This window comes from Xenopus laevis, chromosome 2S, assembly GCF_017654675.1.
Source record: "Xenopus laevis strain J_2021 chromosome 2S, Xenopus_laevis_v10.1, whole genome shotgun sequence".
In the NCBI taxonomy this organism is placed as follows: domain Eukaryota; kingdom Metazoa; phylum Chordata; class Amphibia; order Anura; family Pipidae; genus Xenopus; species Xenopus laevis.
Genome location: NC_054374.1, coordinates 143,650,058 through 143,671,956, shown reverse-complemented (window position 1 = coordinate 143,671,956; position 21,899 = coordinate 143,650,058). Strand labels below are relative to the sequence as shown.

The window sequence follows — 21,899 nt, the reverse complement described above, 5'->3', positions numbered from 1 at the left end:
GAAGAAGGAGGCCTTGCTAGAGATAGGTAGATACTAGCTCCTCGGGGACTGCATTTAGGGGGACTCAGTTTAGGTGGCACGGGGCTGGCCTGCTGATGGATGATGAATATATTTTGTTATTATCAATGGCCCCTCCAGCTCAAATGTTCCTATCAACCCCATGTGACCCCCAAAGAAGCTCAGAACAATAGACACAGAGCATAGGGGTCTAAATGGAGCTTTGAGCTCCACATGACACTAAAGCTGGCCATAGACGCAAAGATCCGATCGTAAGAATCCTTGATTCGCATGCTTTTCGGACCGTGTGTGGAGAGTCCCGGCATTTTTTGTCCCATAGAGATCGGTCATTTGGACAATCAAAGTCAAAAGATTTCTATCGGCTGCCGATAATATCTCTGCATGTATTGCCTATCTGCCGATTTTCAGTGGGAGACTGTCACCAGCTTTGTCGGACATAAATATTTGTACGATTGCTGTTAGGGGCAGAACATCGGCTGATCTGTTCTTTTACTACTTTATTTAAACTGATGGTTAGTGGCAGGTAGGGAGATGGGGAAGTCCGATCGTTCGAGGATTCGGATCTTTGCGTCTATGGCCAGCTTAAGGCTGCTATTGGCCAAATACACATTAAATAAAGAGCCCCCTGGGGATATCAAGGGGAACAGTGACAGTACAACCAGATCCAAATATTTATGGTTAATACATTTTATCATCCGAGAGATGCCCTAAAATGAAGTTATTTTTACTTTTTGTCGGTTGTCATGCATTCATGACATAGTGTTACATTATATAATGTTAGTCTTTAATGGGCACACATTGAGCAGTGTGCAATTACCATGTGTATAGTGCATTTTCCTAAACAAATTGCCATAATGCAGAATGCAATTGCAACTTCTGTAGAGTAGGACAATACACCATATGCAGCTGGGTATTGAATTCGTTAGAATGAATATACACCCACCCCTGGAGTAGCTAAGTGGTGTGAGCTGTCTCCTTCTCTTTTGGGTACAGGTATAAGTCATCACACATTTAATGCCCCTAAAGCATCCTTTCAGCAGCAATGTGCCAAGTGGGACAAAGGCATATTATAATAATGGTCAAGGAGGGTGCAGTCATAGGTGGGATGCAAAGATTGGTTTGGAACAAAAATGACAGAAGTTTGTGAAGAGTTCTATGAACCACTAAACAGCACTGTTTACCTGTGTTGGCATGGTCATGTGACCGGCCATGTGACTGAGGGAAAGTTGGTGCCTAAGTCACCAACTGCCACCAACTGTCAGTGAAGATCTTCACAGAGACACAGCGTTTTTTATATGCTACTGCGATTTTGACAAGAACTTAGCAAAATGAGTTCAGATAAGTTTGCTGGGGGCTCCCATGCAAGCCGTAGATCATCAGGGAGGAAAAGAAGGAGAAGTGACGGAGAAGAATTCGGCAGAAGAAAGAAGAGCAAGAAGAGTGAGGACAAGAAGAGGAAGAGAAGCTCAGGCAGCGAGGACAGCATCAATGCTGGTAAGGAAAATGGATTAAATAAGATTGCATTGATTATACTTATACATTTGGTATAATGTTCCACTATTGTACGATATAAAGGTCCAAGATATTAGATAGACCTCATTGCATTGCAATAAATACTATACTACTCAGCTTCATTCATATTCAGTTTAGTGTAGGTGTCGGGTAGAGGTATTTGCATATGTAATACCAAAGGGGCATGTCTGTTGCTTGAAGTAATGTGTTAATCTAATGAAATGTGTAATATTTGCTAAGGAGAAGTAACCTGCAGCAGCCAATCAGCCATTTGCTGAAAAAATAAATCAACCAGATCAGATGCTTTCTTTCAAGCAGGTGAATAGTAAATGTTATCAGTATAATTAAGTATAATTGCTGTAAGCAAATAGGCGACAGTAAACGTTGCATCTTCAATTGTATTACCCCCAAAGGGTTCAATAACATTTTCTATGTATGTTGACTTTAACTTAATTTCCCATAGGGGAGTAAAACTTCTCAATCGTATATTTTAGAGCAGAATGACTTACAGGTATGGGACCTGTTATCCAGAATGCTCAGGACCTGGGGCTTTCCGGATAACGTATCTTTCCGTTATTTGGATCTTCATACCTTAAATCCACTAGAAAAGTATTTAAACATTAATTAAACTCAATAGGCTAGTTCTGATTCCAATAAGGATTCATTGTATCCTAGTTTGGGTCATGTACAATGCACTGTTTTATTATTATAGAGAAAAAGGACATCATTTTAAACATTTAGGATAACATGGGAGACAGTCTTTCCATAATTGGGAGCATTCTGGATAACGGGTTTCCGGATAACATATCCCATACCTGTATATGGTTAGGTGTTGTATCTTCCTTATAACTGTAAGATGGGTGATATTACTGTCTGTAATTCTTTTAGGATTTTAGGTTGACAAAAGTGGTTTAATGTAATGAAGTCACCAAGGCTAACACCTAAAGTGCCCAAATATCCACAGCCCACAATATTTTTTTGCACTTCTTCAGCCTGTGGCCAAGACTTTGCAGAATAAGCTGCATCTCTTTGTTCTCCAAAATACATTGCAAAGATCTACGTCTGCTATGTATATAGCACTACCTGCATTCAGCAGAGATGTATTCCTAAGGGGATGGGGGGGGGGGGAAGGAGTGTAGGGTTCCCCTCTCCTGTCCATGCAGCAGTTGGGTGTCAGATATTCATTGACAGTTAAATCTAATGTATCTTATATGAGTGGCTTCTTTCCTGGAAGATAAATTAGAACTCCCACAAATCATTGATTCCAGTACAAACAAAATATAACATAATAACTGCCTTTTACACAAATCCTGCATGTAGAGAGACATGATGTCTGGTGATTTTAATAGGGAGTGAGCTCTAATACATCTTATATACAAAAGGAGCCCCCCTAAAAGATATATTGGAATCAACTGTCAAAATCAGACTCCCAACTCCTGCATGAAGAGAGACTGAAGAGTGACAAATGCTGAGAGGGATAGTGAAAAGTAACTTCAGAATTTTTAATTGATTATATTTAGAAAAGTTCTTATTTCAGTATGATGAAGCTTATAATACATTTTTATGATAGTTCTCCTTTAATCATGATTAAATTGACCATAAAACTGTAAAGTACAATATTACAGTAAACAGAAGAAGAATAAGAAAAATCTAACCAGACTAATAAAACTTAGTTACAAAGTTACATAGTTAAATCAGGTTGAAAAAAGTTCAATCCCTCCAAATGAAAACCCAGCATCCATATACACACTCCTCCATACTTTCACATAAATTCTATATACCCATATCTATACTAACTATATAGTTTATTATCACAATAGCCTTTGATATTATGTCTGTCCAAAAATCATCCAAGCCATTCTTATAGTCATTAACTGAATCAGCCATCACAACATCACCCGGCAGTGCATTCCACAACCTCACTGTCCTGACTGTGAAGAACCACCTACGTTGCTTCAAATGAAATTTCTTTTCTTCTAGTCTGAAGGGGTGGCCTCTGGTACGGTGATCCACTTTATGGGTAAAAAGGTCCCCTGCTATTTGTCTATAATGTCCTCTAATGTACCTGTAAAGTGTAATCATGTCCCCTCGCAAGCGCCTTTTTTTTCCAGAGAAAATAACCCCAACCTTGACAGTCTCCCCTCATAACTTAAGTCTTCCATCCCTCTAACCAGTTTAGTTGCACTTAGTCTCTGCACTCTCTCCAGCTCATTTATATCCCTCTTAAGGACTGGAGTCCAAAACTGCACTGCATACTCCAGATGAGGTCTCACCAGGGACCTATAAAGAAGCATAATTATGTTTTCATCCCTTGAGTTAATGCCCTTTTTTATGCCAGACAGAACTTTATTTGCTTTAGTAGCCATATAATTCGACAACTTGTTATCTACAAAAACCCCTAGCAAATAAAGCAGCAGCACTCCGGTATTTTTGAAAAATTTGTAAAACTTTACTCAAATGCCATAGGCATGGCATAGGCAACGTTTCAGGCTATGCAGGCCCTTTGTCAAGCCATTAATTAACAGTGTTTAAACGTGCTTAAATACCCACCACAGGGACAAAGGGCCTGCGTAGCCCGAAACGTTGCCTATGGCATGCCTATGGCATTTGAGTAAAGTTTTACAAATTTTTCAAAAATACCGGAGTGCTGCTGCTTTATTCGCTACATGTATACTTTGCCCTGGCAGGGGGTACGGCGTGCACTCGGGGCTGCAAAGAGCCTAATCCGCTATTGAAGCACACTTTATCTACATTTACTACAAAAACCCCTAGATCCTTCTCATTTAAGGAAACTCCCAACACATTGCCATTTAGTGTATAACTTGCATTTATATTATTTTTGCCAAAGTGCATAACCTGCATTTATCAACATTGAACCTCATTTTCCAGTTTGCTGCCCAGTTTTCCAGTTTAGATAAATCACTTTGCAAAGTGGCAGCATCCTGCATGGAACCTATAGTTCTGCACAATTTAGTATCATCTGCAAAAATAGAAACAGTACTTTCAATGCCCACCTCCAGGTCATTAATAAACAAGTTGAAAAGCAAGGGACCTAGTACAGAGCCCTGTGGTACTCCACTAACAACACTGGTCCAATTAGAAAATGTTCCAATTACCACCACTCTTTGTAGTCTATCTTTTAGACAGTTCTCTATCCAGGTACAAATACTACGTTCTAGGCCAACATTCCTTAATTTAACCAGTAACCTTTTGTGTGGCACTGTATCAAATGCTTTAGCAAAGTCTAAGTAAATCACATCCACTGCCATCCCAGAATCGAGGTCCCTACTTACCTTCTCATAAAGAGAAATTAAGTTAGTCTGGCAAGATCTATTACGCATAAAACCATGTCGGCACACACTCATAGTACAGGTATTGGACCCAATTTTAGCTTGCTTCTTTGCATGATTTATTGGCCTCCTCATACCTTATAAATGTTTCGGCTGTACCAGCTAACTTGAAAGCCATAAAAGCACGTCTTTTCTTTCCCACCTCAACACCAACACTTCTATTGAACCGAAAAGGTTTTGCTTTGCAACGACGTTCCTTGCTAACAACGGGAATATACCGACATGTATATTTATTAAGCAGCATTTTACAGACTTCCCATTTTTGTTCTCTGTTTAACCCTATGAAAAGCATTTCCCACTTAATATCTTGCAGAGATGCTCTTATACTGTCAAAGTTTGCACGTCTGAAATTTAGTATTTTAGTTACTCCCTTATAGAATTGCTTCTGCAACAGAATCTCAAGGGAGACCATGTTATGATCACTGTTCCCTAAATGCTCACCCACACAAATGCTAGAGATGAGTTCAGTATTGTTAGTTATAACAAGGTCCAAAAGTGAGTTATTCCTAGTAGGTTTTTGAACGAGCTGGAATAAAAAGTTGTCATTCAGCATATTTACAAACCTACTAGCTTTTTCCTGTCTTAGCAACCCCATTACCCCAGTCAATGTCTGGATAATTGAAGTCATCCATAGCAACAACTTGACCCAGCTGTGAAGCCGCTTGTATCTGCAAGAGTAGCTGGGCTTCATACTCGTCACTTATACAAGGTGGTTTATAGCATACACCAATGATATTTCTCTTTGTAACCTTTTGCCCAGTCAAAATCTCTACCCAGAGAGATTCTATACCCTCACCAGTGCCAGCAATGGTTATTTCTTTAGTGCATGGCTTTAATTCAGGCTTTACATACAAACACACTCCTCCACCCTTTTTAATCCCTCTGTCCCTCCTAAAAAGGATGTTAATAAAAGGAGAGTTTATTCGACGTTTCGGTCCTAAAACAGGACCTTCATCAGGAACAGTTACTGGTTTAGAACCGAAACATAGAATAAACTCTCCTGTTTTGCATAATATACAAACCCTGAGTGTGCCAGTCTTTACCTTTTGCTTTACATTTTTTACTTGGCACCTAGGTCACTGTATGAGTGCACCTATATAACTGTATCTATCTATTTATTTATATATATATATATTAAATCACAGATATAAACAGCAGCACATTTATTCCACCTTAGGCTGATGACACATGTGATGCTTCTTAGCCTGGTGCATTTCAGCTACATTGAAAGTGCTATAACCTGCCTGAATCTTCTGCAACAGGTGCTATTTAAAATGAAAAGTCAGTGTACTGGGGGCTGAATATAATGTAAGCAGAGAAGGCAGGTTGTGGTGCTTCTCAGCTGGGCAAAATTCACCAAGCTCTAAAGCGCCACATCTTTTGATGCAATACAGTGAAACCTCAATTTTAAGTACCCTGATTTCCAGTTTTCCCGCATTTTCTATTTTTTATTTGTGGTTCCGCCAATTTATAATGTATTTCAATGCGTGCATTTCCCTGATTTTAAGTAATTTTCCTGGATTTTATATCAAAATTTTGTCCTGATGCTCCTGCCCCTTCCCCCCCCCTTGCCTAGTTTAAACACTCCTCCAACCTCCTAGCCATTCTTTCCCATAGCACAGTGGACCCCCTTCCATTGAGGTGCAAACTGTCACAACTGTATAGGTTGTACCCCAAGGAAAAATCAGCCCAGTGCATTAGGAACCCAAATCCTTCCTTCCTACACCAAGACTTGAGCCACGCATTTAGCTCCCTAAGCTCCCACTGTCTTCCTAAACTTGTGAACTATCTTATTTATGATTCAGTATCTGCAGCTAACAGAATTTCTTCTCTTTCAGAAGAAAGCAGCCAGAAGAGGCCATGCTGTGTAGATACGAGACCCCTCTCACTTAACATCTCCAGCTACACTTTCCACTGTCTGCTTGGACAAGGATCATTTGGAAAGGTAAGCAGCTGATGACATTTAGGCCAACAAAACTGCACTAAAGGCAATATAATGAAACATTTATTCTAAACTTTTCTCATTCCTTTCTCAGGTGGCTTTGGCTTCTACAGCCACCACCAAACAACTGGTGGCCATGAAGAGCATCCCGAAGTTGCCACAGAAGAAGAACATGGAGTCCATCCTGATGGAGGCGCGAGTTCTCAGGGTTGCTGCGGGGCATCCATACTTGTGCCACGCCTACGCAGCTTTCCAAACCCAGGTACCAAACACCAATTCATTTAACTGATGAACTGTATTCTTGGTGATGTTTGTCCAACAGTTGCATGTCTTATGCAGATTCCTTTAATTGATGTATCTCAACAAACCTGTCATAGGCTCATATCATGTCACTACTTGTATATTCGATCAAAAGGCCTGGGTGCAGATAGCCAGAAAATAAGTACAGAGTTTCAATAGAGGCATGCACTCACAGGACTTATGTTGAGATTTTTTTTTTTTTATTTCAGCAAAGAAACTGCTAACGTGTCGGCTGGCAAAGGCTTGATTGCCAGCCGAAACATTAGCAGTTTCTTTGCTGAAATAAACATTTTTTTTCAGTCCTGTGAGTGCATGCCTCTATTGAAACTATATATATATATATATATATATATATATATATATATATATATATATATATATATATATATATTATATAGCAAAAGGTAAAGACTGGTACACAGGGTTTGTATATTATGCACAAAAGGAGAGTTTATTCGACGTTTCGATCCTAAACCAGGACCTCAGTCAGGAACAGTTACTGGTTTAGAACCGAAACATTGAATAAACTCTCCTGTTTTGCATAATATACAAACCCTGAGTGTGCCAGTCTTTACCTTTTGCTTTACATTTTTTACTTGGCACCCAGGTCACTGTATGTGGAGTGCACCTATATAACTGCATCTATTATATATATATATATATATATATATATATATATATATATATATATATATATATATATATATATATATTAAATCACAGCTATAAACCGAGACAGCAGATGTTTTTTTAGCAGCAGCACATTTATTCCACCTTAGGCTGATGACACGTGATGCTTCTTAGCCTGGTGCAGTTCAGCTACATTGAAAGTGCTGTAACCTGCCTGAATCCTCTGCAACAGGTGCTATTTAAAATGAAAAGTCAGTGTACTGGGGGCTGAATATAATGTAAGCAGAGAAGGCAGGTTGTGGTGCTTCTCAGCTGGGCAAAATCCACCAAGCCCTAAAGCGCCACATGGTTTGATGCAATACAGTGAAACCTCAATTTTAGGTACCCTGATTTCAAGTTTTTCCGCATTTTACATTTTTTATTTGTGGTTCCGCAAATTTATAATGTATTTCAATGCGTGCATTTCCCTGATTTTAAATAATGTTTTCCTGGATTTTATATCAAAATTTTGTCCTGATGTTCCCAAAAACTGCAGTTTTCTATATGAATGTAATTATTTGTGAAATAAAGAGGTTTAAAATACTAACCAGATGTATATTTTGCCATGGTTCTGCCTGTAAATGGTCAATTCCAATTAGTCTGCCCCTTATACAGTCCTGCACCAATCACTTATTGCTTTAGGTTGCGTATATGACTGACAGCGAGTCTTGCACATGCCCCATAGTGTAACATTAAACCTGCAATGTTTAACCCTTGTTATTAACACAGTAAATATTGTAAACCGGACTCCTGTGATTATATCCTTTTAGTACTTGAAGAAAAAGTTACTTTAACACATTTCCCTGACTTTACATTTTCCCAGATTTTACATAATTTTTTCCTGGTCCCCTGCAAAACGTAAAATGGGGGTTCTACTGTATTTATTAGGAACATACACTGCACTGTTCTGTATTCTGTTACTTGTTCCTGTGGCTCAGTCTCTCCTCCTTTGTCTCTATAACCAGACGCATGCCTTCTTCACGATGGAGTATGCAAGTGGAGGAAGTCTCATGATGGAAATCAAAAAGCGGAGACATCTGAAATTAAGAAAAGTGATGTAAGTATTTTATGTCAGAGGCAGAAAGCTTAGGTACAGTTAGCATGGAGGAAACATATGTAACATTAACATACAAAATTGCATCATTTATTCATATAGGATACTGGGTTATAGATAAAGAGAAGGATTTTATCCGCCCATAATTAAATGTCTGGAAGCCACATTCCATCGTAATGGAACCTAAGGAACATCTGCACAGCAAGAAAAATGGGACCTCCTGTGAGATACTTACTCAGCTAATGCACCACAGGTAGCACCTTTCCCCATACATCAAAACAACACCTGCTCACTAGTGGCTTTAAAGGGGTTGTCCTCCTTTGAGTTAACTTTTAGTATGATGTAGAGAGTTATATTCTGAGACAATTTGCAATTGGTTCTTATTATTTAATTATTTGTAGGTTGAGTTATTTAGCTTATTATTTAGCATTTCTGCAGTTTGCAGTTTCAGTCTGGTTGCTAGGGTCCACATTAGCCTAGCGACCATGCATTGATTTGAATAAGAGACTGGGATATGAATAGGAGAGGGCCTGAATAGAAAGATGAGTAATAAAAAGTGGTAATAACAATAAATTTGTAGCCGTACAGAGCATTTGTTTTTGGATGAGGTCAGAGACCCCCATTTGAAAGTCGGCAACAGTCAGAGGAAGAAGGCAAATAATTAAAAAAAAAATTTAATAAATAATGAAGACCAACTAAAAAGTTGCTTAGAATTAGCAATTATATAAGATAGTAAAAGATAACGTAGAGGTGTAATTCATCTGAAGTACAGTAAACTAACTTTATACTCATATCTGATCAGTGTGGGGGTTAACTAAAATATTCTGTTTTGAAAAGCTTCTACTCGGCGGAGATGATTTGTGGACTGCAATATCTACATTCTCGTGGCATTATCCACCGGTAAGTAAAATGATGGTTCTTTTGTGTTCTTTATAAACATATGGATGTAATGTTGTATCTAGCAGTCAATCAAATCCTCCTGCTGGAACCTGAGCTCCACAAACAGCAAAGAAAGATATTTAATTATCCCAGAACCAGGCCTAGAAAGTGAGTAGAAAAGGGAGTGTTTTTCATTCACCTTTCTTATTGCTATTGGTGTGAGGTCTTGGCTTCTTAATATTAACGTATCCCTTGTATGGCACAGACCCACATCTGATTTGTAAATAAAATATATGATAGGGACCTGTAAAGCCAGTGAAATCTTAGTGGAATCCACCTTCAGTTCCTCTGTTCTTTCTTCTCTCATATCCCTTAGGCTAGTGCCAACATGGGGATGATTTTGTCCTTCCCCTTATGGCTCTAGCCTTAGCCTTTCCTTACCCACATATTGGGGCTCATTTATCAACACAGGGCAAAATTGCTCATGGGCAGTAACCTATAGCAACCAATCTGTGATGAGCTTTTTAAAGCTAGCTGCAAGAACAATGAATGCAGCAATTTGATTGGTTGCCATGGGTTACTGCCCATGGGCAAATTTGCCCAGTGTTGATAAATGACCCCCATTGTGTACTAACCATTATCTTGCAGTGATTTCAAACCGGACAACGTCATGCTGAGCAGCGAAGGACACATTAAGATCGTGGACTTCGGCTTGGCAGCAGAAGGAGTTTTTGACAAGGACACCATCACAGGCAGAATTGGAACTTTTGCATACATGGCTCCAGAGGTGAGAAACCTAGATTAACTCATTTATAACATCTAGTTCAGGGCACATGCAGAACTATTAATAAATGATAAGAGGTCAGCACTTACCGCCTCTCCCAGCCAGACTAGAAGCACAAAATTCATGTAGACAGCACCATACAGAAAACATCAAAAAGCCTTTTTTGTAGATACGACTTTCTTAATCAAAAATATACAGCTGTATTTTTGTCTAAGAAACCTTATCTACAATAATAGATATAATAGATGAATGTTTTCTGTATGGTGCTGTCTACATGGATTTTGCACATGCAGAACTATGCAATCTATAAACGATAACACAGGGTTAGTCAGATGATGCAGACAAGTATTGCAGTTTCCCCCTCTCTTTGTTGACAATTTCTAATCCATTTCTTTTACTGTTCAAAGAAAGGGAATATAAAGCCCATTTTCAGAGGGAGCAAATTTTTAAACCCATGCAATTATATATTTCATAACAACTGCAAAGTGACGCATACTAATATTATTACTTCTGCCCTTCACTTCTGTGAATTTGGAGTTTCTTTGTGTGTCTCAAAAATAATTTGTTGGGATATATAGATGTTTTGTACAAGGATTAATAGAGGAATGAACTTAGTATGAGAGAACTGTACTAAGGGTATTTGACAGGTTGGTACCTAATAAACTTTGTTTTATCAAGGTGATAAGAGGCAAGGAATACAATGCAGCTGTGGACTGGTGGTCGTTTGGCATCACCCTGTGCGAAATGGCTACCGGTCAGTTCCCTTTCCACGAAGAGAATTGTCTTGGTGAGGTAACACGATCTATCCTCAAGGACCAACCCACCTACCCAGACTGGATCAGCAACAAACTGCACCATCTCCTGCAAAAGGTAGGCTTTGGTAGTTATTTGGAACTTCCTTATAGTGATGTTCCAATATTCCTCCTTTTATTTGGCATTGCAACACTTATTATAACACATGCCTCATCTTTCAAGAGATTCTGTAAATTGTATATATCCTGCAGTAGCAGCAGAGATTTTTAAGCAAGCAGGGTTATAGATAATATATTAACTAGGTATGCACCGAATCCAGGATTCAGTATGGGATTCGGCCAGGATTCTGCCTTTTTCAGCATTCGGCCGAATCCTTCTGCCCTGCCAAACCGAATCCTAATTTTCATATGCAAATTAGGGACGGGAGGGAAATCACATGACTTTTTGTTACAAAACAAGGAAGTAAAAAATGTTTTTGCCTTCCCACCCCTAATTTGCAAATTCGGATTCTATATTCATCAGAATCTTTCTCGAAGGATTCGGAGGTTCGGCCGAATCCAAAATAGTGGATTCGGTGCATCCCTAACCAACTATAGAGAAGAGTATCATACAGGAACCAAAGTAACATGGATGTTATTGGAATGGCTAAAGGAGTAGATCATTAGTAGATATCATGTACGGGAAGACATTAACCCCAGAAGAAAGAAAAGAAAAATTCCAATAGTACTTAAACAGGGCAGGCAAATATAGGAATTATATTTAACATACTTTGCTAGACAAGTCAGCATGATCTCTAGATAATCTGGATACCAGTGATACACACATAGTATTTGATAGAATTACAACTTTATGGTGGCAGGTTGTTGCTAACAAGTACCCATTTGAACAGAAAGTAAACAAATTGCTGTTTTTGTTTTTAGCTTCTGAAGAAGAAGGCCTGCAATCGCCTTGGAATCAATGGAAATATACGAGAAGATCCGTTTTACGAGTCCATTGATTGGGAGGAACTCGAAAACAAGAGTGTTTCACCACCGTTCCAGCCAGAAGCTGTAAGTACAAGTACGGTGGATAGCAATTCCTTTAATTGATGGGAAGGCACTATACTACTCACCCAGTGTTTCTTTCTAGTAGAAAGGTATCCTCAGACATTTTAATTACATTTAAAATCATGCTAGCTTTAAAGGAAGAACAAACCCTTAATAAAAAAACCCTACCCTACATAGACCCTCCTCCCCCGCAGCCTAGCTGCAACCCTGGGCAAATGCCCCTAACTATTTACTTACCCCTCTGTGCAGATTCTGTCCAGCCGAGTTCACGGGCACCATCTTTTTCTCTTCAGAATGAGACCGGCGGATCGGCGCATGCACAGTTAGAGCAATTTTCTGTTTCGCGACAACTGCACATGCGCTGAAACTCACAAATATTGCCAAAGCGCCGGTCTCATTCCGAAGATTACCAAAGCGGCTGAAGATGGCACCTGTGAACTCCGCTGGACAGAATCTGCACAGAAAGGTAAATAAAGAGTTAGGGGAATTTGCCCGGGTAGCAGCTGGGCTGGGGGGAGGGGGTCTATGTAGGGTAGGGTTTTTTTTATTAAGGGTTTGTTTCTCCTTTAAGTGTGTCATATAATGGACAATTGTCTGCAACTTTTCAATTGGTCTTCAGTTTTTTGAATGAATTATGCTTTTTAATTCTGCCCATTTTTAACTTCAAATTTAAAATGCTATCTGGGGGGAAACTGGACTCAAAAGGCTGTTGCCCTATGATGCTACCACTTATAGTGCTTTCCATTACTTATCTTCTGTATTCATTTCCAATCTGTCATTTAAACCAATACCTGGATCTTAGGTTAAAGGTGACCCCATCAAATAAATAAGTAAAGCTACCATTTACACTGGAGCTTCTCATTCAATCTTAACTGAAAAGAAAAGTTTAGTTACCCCAACTCTATAGTTACAATAGGTGTATGGTGTATGTAACTGTTATATTCTGTCTTGCAGCAATCATCTGAGGATTTTAAGGACTGTAGAATGACCACCCTGCAGTTCTTACAGGAGCGAGTCACATTAGGAAATTACATTCTTCAGGACTTTTCCTATCAAAGTCCTGGATGGCAGGCATAAGTGACATCGCTGGACACAGTCCTACATGAGCAGTGAAACCATCAGCTAAATACCAATTCTGTCTATTCCAACTCACCATAATCTGCCAAAAACATTTTCTTCTTTGCGTTATCTTACTGCCACCTCCACTACCAACTTTTCCATCTGCCACTATCTACTCCAGCTTCCATCTTTCATCTTATGTTACCATCAATTCCAGGAGCTCATCCTTTTCTAGCCACTCCAATTAAATTGGGGGTGCCTCTTTCTTTGTTTATTCCATCAGTAAAGACTTCCCTTATTTCCACCGCTCTTTCACATGCAGTGCCTTTTCTTCCATCCACCAAACGTACACCATTGGTGCTTCCCCTACCACCGCAGTTCCACCAGTGATGCCTCCCCTTATATCCACCGCAGTTCCATCAGTGTGCCTCTCCATGCATCCACTGTAGTTCCATCAGTGGTGCTTTCTCTTCCATCCAAAATATGGTTTAATACACAGGAGCACCCTTAAGCCACTTGGTAGACCCTGCATTCTTTTTAATTCCATCCCTCAGACTGCAGAAGCCGGGATCTGCAGATTGCGTGGGGCCCAATGGAATAAAAAGGAATGCGGCATTCATCTTGTGGCTTAAAGGCACCTGTGTATTCTGTCATATTCCCTTCTGTTTTCCTTGTCATTCTTTCCTAACATAATGCAGTACTTCCCCTTCCATCCACCCCACAACTTTGCCAGCCCATCCGTTCTGACTATCCCTTACTGCCACCTCCACTACCAACTTTTCCATCTGCCACTATCTACTCCAGCTTCCATCTTTTATCTCGTGTTACCATTTATTCCATCAGTAAAGCCTTCCCTTCTTTCCACCGCTCTTTCACATGCGGTGTCTTTTCTTCCATCCACCATAAGTACAGTATTGGTCCGTCCCCTACCACTGCAGTTCCACCAGGAATGCCTCCCCTTATATCCACCGCAGTACCACCAGTGTGCCTCCCAATGCATCCACTGTAGTTCCATCAGTGGTGCTTCCTCTTCCATCCAAAATATGGTTTAATACACAGGAGCACCCTTAATCCACTTGGTAGACCCGGCATTCTTTTTAATTCCATCCCTCTGCAGAAGCCGGGATCTGCAGATTGCCTGGGGCCCAATGGAATAAAAACGAATGTGGCATTCATCTTGTGGCTTAAAGGCACCTGTGTATTCTGTCATATTCCCTTCTCTTTTCCTTGTCATGCTTTCCTAAAATAATGCAGTACTTCCCCTTCCATCCACCCCAAGACTTTGCCAGCCCATCCATTCCATTCAACCTTCTTCAACTGGGGCTTCTTACCGCTTTCATTCAATATATATATATATGTATATATATATATATATGGTTTAATACACAGTAGCACCCTTAAGCAACTTGGTAGAACCTGCATTCCTTTTCATTCCGTCCCTCAGACTGCAGAAGCCGGGCTCTGCAGATTATCTGGGGTCCAATGGAATGGAACTGAATTCAGCATTCACTTTGCAGCTTAAAGGTACTTATGTATATTCTGCCATATTATCTTGTTTTTCCCCACCCTGCTTCCCTTGATTAGAACCATAACTTCCACCACCCAGTTTCATAAGCCCAACTTCCTTTTTCATCTGCCCCAATTCCACCAGCCCCGTCTACTCTATATACAACTCTACTCTTCTCTATCCACAATATGGTTTAATACACAGGAGCACCCTTAAGTGACTCTGAAGACCCTGCATTCTTTTCACTCCATCCCTCAGACTGCAGAAGCCGGGGTCTGCAGGCTGCCTGGAGTAACAGAACAGAATGTAAATAGTAGCTTAATGGCATTCATGTGCATTCTATCATATTTTCATCTGTTTCCTTCCTTCACTCTACCTCTCATAGTTAAATATGGTGCATTGATCCTGGGAGCTAGTCCGATTGCCATTAAGGGGTCAGGAAGGAATTTTTCCCTCTAGTGAAGCAAAACAGCCCAAGCTTCACAGAGGTTTTTTGCCTTCCTCAGGATCAAAAATCCCAATTTATCTTATTAATAAATCTTATACAGAATAACATCAACACCCTTGTGTATGTGTTTTTTTATTCTGGGTACTAGTCTCATGACAGCAGTAACATATGGGTTGAGACTGAAAGATATGAGCAACAAAGAAAGATATTGGAAAGGTGGAAGATAATAGGTAAGTAGAGGAATGTATGAGTTGATAAAAGAAAGAAACATTAAGGAGAGGAGACTAGGAGTGAACAAGTTCAATACCAAAAATAGAAAAGACATAAAAATGGAAAGAGTTGATAAAATGGTGGGAATAAAAGGAAAAGTGGGTACAATAAAAACAAAATAGGGTACAGGTGTTTTTATAGCCAGATACTAGAAGCTACAGTATATGGAAGAAGAAGGGCAAAAGGAAAGGTGCCGAAAATGTGAGAGAGATTAACTATAGAGTATGAGAAAAACAAAGTACATAATGAAATTAGAAAACTAGTCTTTAAAAGAATGAAAAGAGAAGGAAGAGCAAAATGAGAAGAACATAAGGATGAATACTCCATATACAGTATATATATGTATATATGTATATATATATATATATATATATATGTGTGTGTGTGTGTATGTATGTGTATATATATATATATATATAAACAACCAGTGTATTTAAGATGTAAGCGCTAATACTATTATTACAACATCCGTGTGGCTCCACAGACAAGTGACCCCGTGCACATAGCAGAAGTGAGTGACAGCAACCACCCCCATAGGCGGATCCAAAGGGGAGTATCCCTATTCGTTTCAGAGGAGGACACACAGATGCCAACCACTGGTGGTTTCGCCCCTTAGACAGTGATCAGTGTCTAAGGGGCGAAACCACCAGTGGTTGGCATCTGTGTGTCCTCCTCTGAAACGAATAGGGATACTCCCCTTTGGATCCGCCTATGGGGGTGGTTGCTGTCACTCACTTCTGCTATGTGCACGGGGTCACTTGTCTGTGGAGCCACACGGATGTTGTAATAATACCGTGTTAGCGCTTACATCTTAAATACACTGGTTGTTTCTACATCCACTTTGTAGAGATTTTTTCTATTATTCACTGAGTATGCCTGTCAATGCTCTGATTGGTGTAATGATGATGTCACATTGCACTTTGGCGCCATTTTGGGGTTAAAGGTGATAGTTGGGGTTAGGGTTTTCACTTCCTGAAGACGGCTCGAGTGTAGCAGCCGAAACGTTGAAATAAAACTTACCACATTTTTTCATCAAAATCCTAGGAGTGCGGTTTCATTCTTCCGTTTGTATGCTGTTTATAACCAGCACCCAGGTAATTGTTTGGTTGTCCAGTGCGGCTGCCTGCAGAAGAATTATATATATATATATATACAATTATAACTGTTATAAATGTGGGCTGGTCTTCCAGTTCCTTCACTACCTAGCAGTGCCCCTAACTGAGGAAGCAGCATTGGAGAACTGGCAAAATTATACCATTATATTTCTAGATTTCTGTCTAAGCAGGAAGAAATAAACTCTTGAAGTCAGTGGGAAGGTAAGAGAGTGACTGGATACTTGGCACTTTACAAAAGTTATCCCTGCACAGCTGGTTAAATTATAATACAAGACTCCTGCTCCAGAAATCCTTATTCTCTGGAGGAGAATGGGGTTGGGCAGTGCATAGAGTGCCCATAACTACTCCATCTCAATGCAAATGCATTATATATATATATATATATATATATATTCATTGTGGCCTGCAGGATACCAACCTTCAGTCTGTGGCTTATAATGCTTAAAGCAAATGTTGCTGCTTCTGCTACCCTTAAAGCTAAAAGGCTCGTCACAGCTGTATCAGGCACACTACTGCATCAAAACAAAGAGGAATTGTGTTTAGCTCACTCTTTTTATCCCAAGCATTGTTGTCATACGAAATATGGTGCATTATGGGCGATTGTGTGTAACTGCAAACAAGCAGAACTGATTTAAATCAGTGGAGATGGGGTAAAGAGTGTATCTGTTTCTCTCAGTCTGACAAAAAAACAGCAGGCTGAGAGCAGCAGAGCCAACACTCTGTCTGCCCTTGGCCTTAGAGTACCACTCTGAAGCACCAGCTCACATCCCTTCAGATTTAGCAAAGTCCAAGCAAGGGCCAAGGTAGGCAGAATCTGCCTGTGTGTGGCTAGCTTTATCCAATAGAGTCTAGTGCCATCCCGTTTCCTGCCAAGATCCTGTGGCTCTGTCCGACTGGAGTCCAATCCTGCCCTTACTTCCCAAATTAAATTCTTGGTTTAACACATGATCTATATAAAGGCAGTAATATGTTTGCTTTAATTAAGTCTATATCCCTTTTTCAAATGCATACAATATTTAACCACTTATAAAAAGGTGCAACTTCATGGCCTTGAGCCCCCAGCAATCAAATTAAGCCTTCCTCCCATGTGCACCAGTATGCAGTTCACCCAGGGTCGGACTATGCCGGCGGGAAATCAGAAAAAAACCCGGTGGACCCTGGCCTTTGTGGGCCCCAGTGCCCCAGACCTACTCCCCCTACCTGCCAGAAACGACTCCCTGACCGGCCCTTGATCCATAGAAGAAAAGCAGGTATTCACTGGTGGTGGGATTAGGCAGGAGAAGATAGGTTGTGTCTGGCACTGGGGGCCCATGGGGGGTGGGGGGCCCCTGATGCGGAAGCTCCATTATGTCCAGAACCCCCCAGTCTGACAATGCTACCACCCCATTTTGCTGTGCCTACTAAGCCCCCCATGGGAATCTGCTCCCATAATAGTTACAGTGTCCAATTAACCCTAGCAAGCAGAATGAAGTCTGGGGGGGGGTCAGTGAACCCCCATTTGAAAGCTGGAAAGAGGCAAATTGAAATCGTATAAAAAATTAAGACCAATTGCAAAGTCACTAGGAATTGGACATTGCATAATATAACAAAAGGTATAAGGTGAGCTTCCCATTTAAATCCACAAATGTTGAATTTGTTCCATCCATATTTTTTTTAGAGCTGGAATCTTACAGTGAGACCTGTGCAATTACTGCCTATCTGGTAGATCTTTTGCTCATTCAATCTCTTGTATGGGGGCCAAAATGGGTTGAATCCAAACATAATGTTTTGGGCCAGTGCTCAGATTGTGTTGGGTTCCAGGGAAAAGTACTATGTTGGTATTCTGCTTGGCCCAGTCAGTATATAAAGAAGGACATTCAGATATTATCTAAGAAAGGCAAACACTTTGACCCCATTCCTAGGCCCATGAACTGCAAATTTTGTCAGGATTGAGCAGCGTGTGCCTGTACAGGGGCCCCCTTATGGCTGTGAGTGACAGAGTTGAATGGAGGGTTGGAAGGTGGGGAAAGCAGCGGAACCTTTCAGCCAAGGGAAATAAGGGCGCCAGGCAAATATATACACACCACTATTGCACAGTCTATGTGAGTACGCTGGCATATTTATTTTAGCCTTTAATTTATAGAGTTGCCGGTGTTCCTGGAGCTCGTAGCAAAGGATTAGATGGAAAGAAAATCACACATACAGAGGGTTGTAATTGCCATCACATTTATTGAATATGTTATCACTTATTTTATTTTCTGGCACTACATTATGTTCTCATACTAAAATTCTCTCTAATTACCTGCTCAAGTGCCACATTAATTCAGGTTAATAGGCTCTGCTGTTGGGTGGGCTTTGGCACTTTTACACATAGTCAATAAATCACATTTTTGTTTCTTTTGCACAAACAATCCTTTAAGGGGTTTTTATTAGTTATACCATAGGCCAGTGATCCCCAACCAGTAGCTTGTGAGCAACATGTTGCTCACCAACCCCTTGGATGTTTCTCTCAGGGTCCTCAAAGAAGGGGCTTATTTTTGAATTCCAAGCTTGAAAGGAAGTTTTAATTGCATAAACACTATTTATAGTCCCAAGTAGAGCCTCTTGTAGGCTGCCAGTCCACATAGGGGCTACCAACTAGCCAATCACATCCCTTAATTGGCACCCCAAATGACTTTTTTATGCTTGTGTTGCACCCCAACTCTTTTTACATTTGAATGTGGCTCATGGGTTAAAAAGGTTGACGACCCCTGCCATAGGCCAAAGGTGTGGCTTGCCTGGGAGACTGCTGCAGATTAAAAGTGATATGGCACATGGGCAATATAAGGTGCTTTGCATCAGGCCCGAAACTGGCAATCTGTGGGTTCTGGCAAATGCCAGAGGGGCTGCTGTAAGATACCATAGAGAGTCACTATTTAGTGGGCTGCTTGGGCCTCTGTGTGCTAGGAATGCCAGGGCCTATTTTGACTCCCAGTCCAGACTTGCTTTGCATGTAGCATACTTTAAGTAGCCCAAAGTCAGGAGGTATTGGACAGGGTCTTCTAGGACCCACCAGAGAACTTGACACCCTGCACACACTTTCACAGCAATTTGATAGTGGTATAGGATGGGCAGATGAGAATTTAGGCTAGTAGGAGATCATCTAATACTCTTGTAGGTTACTTAAAAATGCAATGTTCAGGCACCCTAAATTATCCAGTTTGGTATGTGCAGCAGGACAAATAGCAGTTTGGTGGTATGTTTTGAACTTGGGTCCATAACAGTGTGACTTGTATGGCTTCATTTGCTTCTTTAATAAGTAACATTTTATACAATTCCCAGTGCAAAGTCCTGAAGATATTACTCTTGACTCTTCTTTGTGGAAACAGCCATACTCAACTCACAAGGTACTGAAAGCGCCAAGAGGTTGACAGGAGTATTTCTATAGTATCTTTAATCATTGACAGAGATAAGGAAAGTCTTTGAGCTTTGGGGAAAAGGAAGGGTTCTAATGCCCAGTGCAGAATTTCCAAGCCTGAGTAAACAGATGTCATAAAAGGTAACTCTGTAACGGGAAGTTCAGTATCTTGACTTTCATCAGATAAAAGACATGAAAAAGGAAAAACACAATCAGGTGCCACCAACTTGAGGATTGGGCCTGAATGAGGCCTTTCAAGGTTTTACACCCCACAGCTAGGCCAAAAGAACTACAGATATCTGTGTTTGTATAATAGGATCCAGTCCTTGAATTTGTACAGATAATTTGTCAACAACATGGAAGAGAAAAAAAGATCTGCAATAATAAAAATAATGATGTGAACATGAGCCACCTTGGGAGAAACTGGGTACCTGGTACTTACTAGCCCAGTGCCTAGTGGGATCCGGGAATGCCCCTACAGGTGGCCCACAAGAAAACCAGTAATAATTCACACACAGTATTTGGTAAACAAAATAACTGTTTATCTAAAAAGGTACGTAATATGGAAAACTAATACATACAACACTCTTGACAAGTGGGGTCTCACTCAAATAACTAAGGTCAGTGCAAACTCTCTCTCACTGTCCACTGTGTGGGTCTCTCTGTGCTAGGCTGTTCTCTGCCAGGCTTCAGCTTCCTCTTCCTGCCTGACACTTCTAGGCTGCTGTGTCACTTCCTGCACCCCTGAGCCCACTGTGTGGTTGTTTCTAGGCAACGGCTTACAGCAAACAGCAGAGTTGGCGGATTTCCAGCCAAATTGGGCTACTAATTTAAAGCCCAGGCGGGTTTTGAAAGTATAAACAAGTATAACCTAGCTAAGATACGGATTTGGGCTTTTGGCTGGTTTGTAATTTGGCCAGCCAAAGTTTTTTTCTTGCCCTAATGTGCCAAGCCTGCATTTCCCAATGCATATTGGGTAATGTCGTTTTTGTTTAACAATTTGCAAATTTGCAAATTAAGTTTAATGTAAGACTACAATACCCAGCATGCAATAGGACTGACTTATGTAGAAGTTGGGTGTTACCATATTTTGGGCTCTGTACCCCGTCTCCCATCACTCTTAAGCATTCTTGCGTTTTCCGGTGACTTTCTCAATTTTCGACAATTTTAGGACAAAAATCTGCTGGCCACCAAAATGTCTAGAGGTTGACCGGTTTTACCAATATTTATTTTATATGTATTAGGGTCTTATGGGGCCCCTATATCTCCTGGGCCCCCTCTGTAGTTAGGCCATTGGTGATGGGTGAAGCTGTCCTATTTTGCTTCATGGGAAAATTTGTTAAACAATTTTAAAAAGGCGTATTTTCACATTCATTGAATTTTCTTCACTGCACATATTGTGCTATTTTTGGGCTATTTTAGAAGTGTCTGTTGGCTAGTTTTGGACTGCTTTTGTAACTGACTTGGCTGGTTTTGAAAATTAGACCTGGTAACCCTGGCACACAGACACTGGCTCTGTGCCTGCTCCACTACAGGGAGCTGCTGCAAAAGTGCAAGGATTCTGCACTACCTCCCTAGACTATAATAAAGAAAAAGCAAAGGCCAATTGAAAAGGTGTTTAGAAATAGCCATTCAATAACATACTGAAAGTCGACTTAGAGGTAAACCACCCTGTAATGACCAAATTGAGCAGGCAATCAACTATATGGGGTTTCACAAGTGCCTGCTTAATGTGGTTATTATTCCCCAAATGTCTGGAGCATGTGCAGCTGGACACCTCCTCATGCTTATTAAGCTACTGACTTTTTGCCCAGCAT

At 40.5% G+C, this 21,899-nt stretch overlaps 1 protein-coding gene across 1 annotated transcript; it reads left to right on the top strand.

Moving 5' to 3' along the window:
• Positions 1-8,756: 8,756 nt before the first annotated feature.
• On the top strand, positions 8,757-15,432 carry LOC121400701 (protein kinase C delta type-like). The gene is made up of 7 exons (XM_041584496.1): positions 8,757-8,848; positions 8,948-9,098; positions 9,683-9,745; positions 10,373-10,511; positions 11,187-11,378; positions 12,182-12,310; positions 13,262-15,432. The coding sequence occupies exons 2-7, from the start codon at positions 9,022-9,024 to the stop codon at positions 13,382-13,384; spliced, it is 723 nt and encodes a 240-aa protein (XP_041440430.1). The 5' UTR covers positions 8,757-8,848; positions 8,948-9,021; the 3' UTR covers positions 13,385-15,432.
• Positions 15,433-21,899: the final 6,467 nt, after the last annotated feature.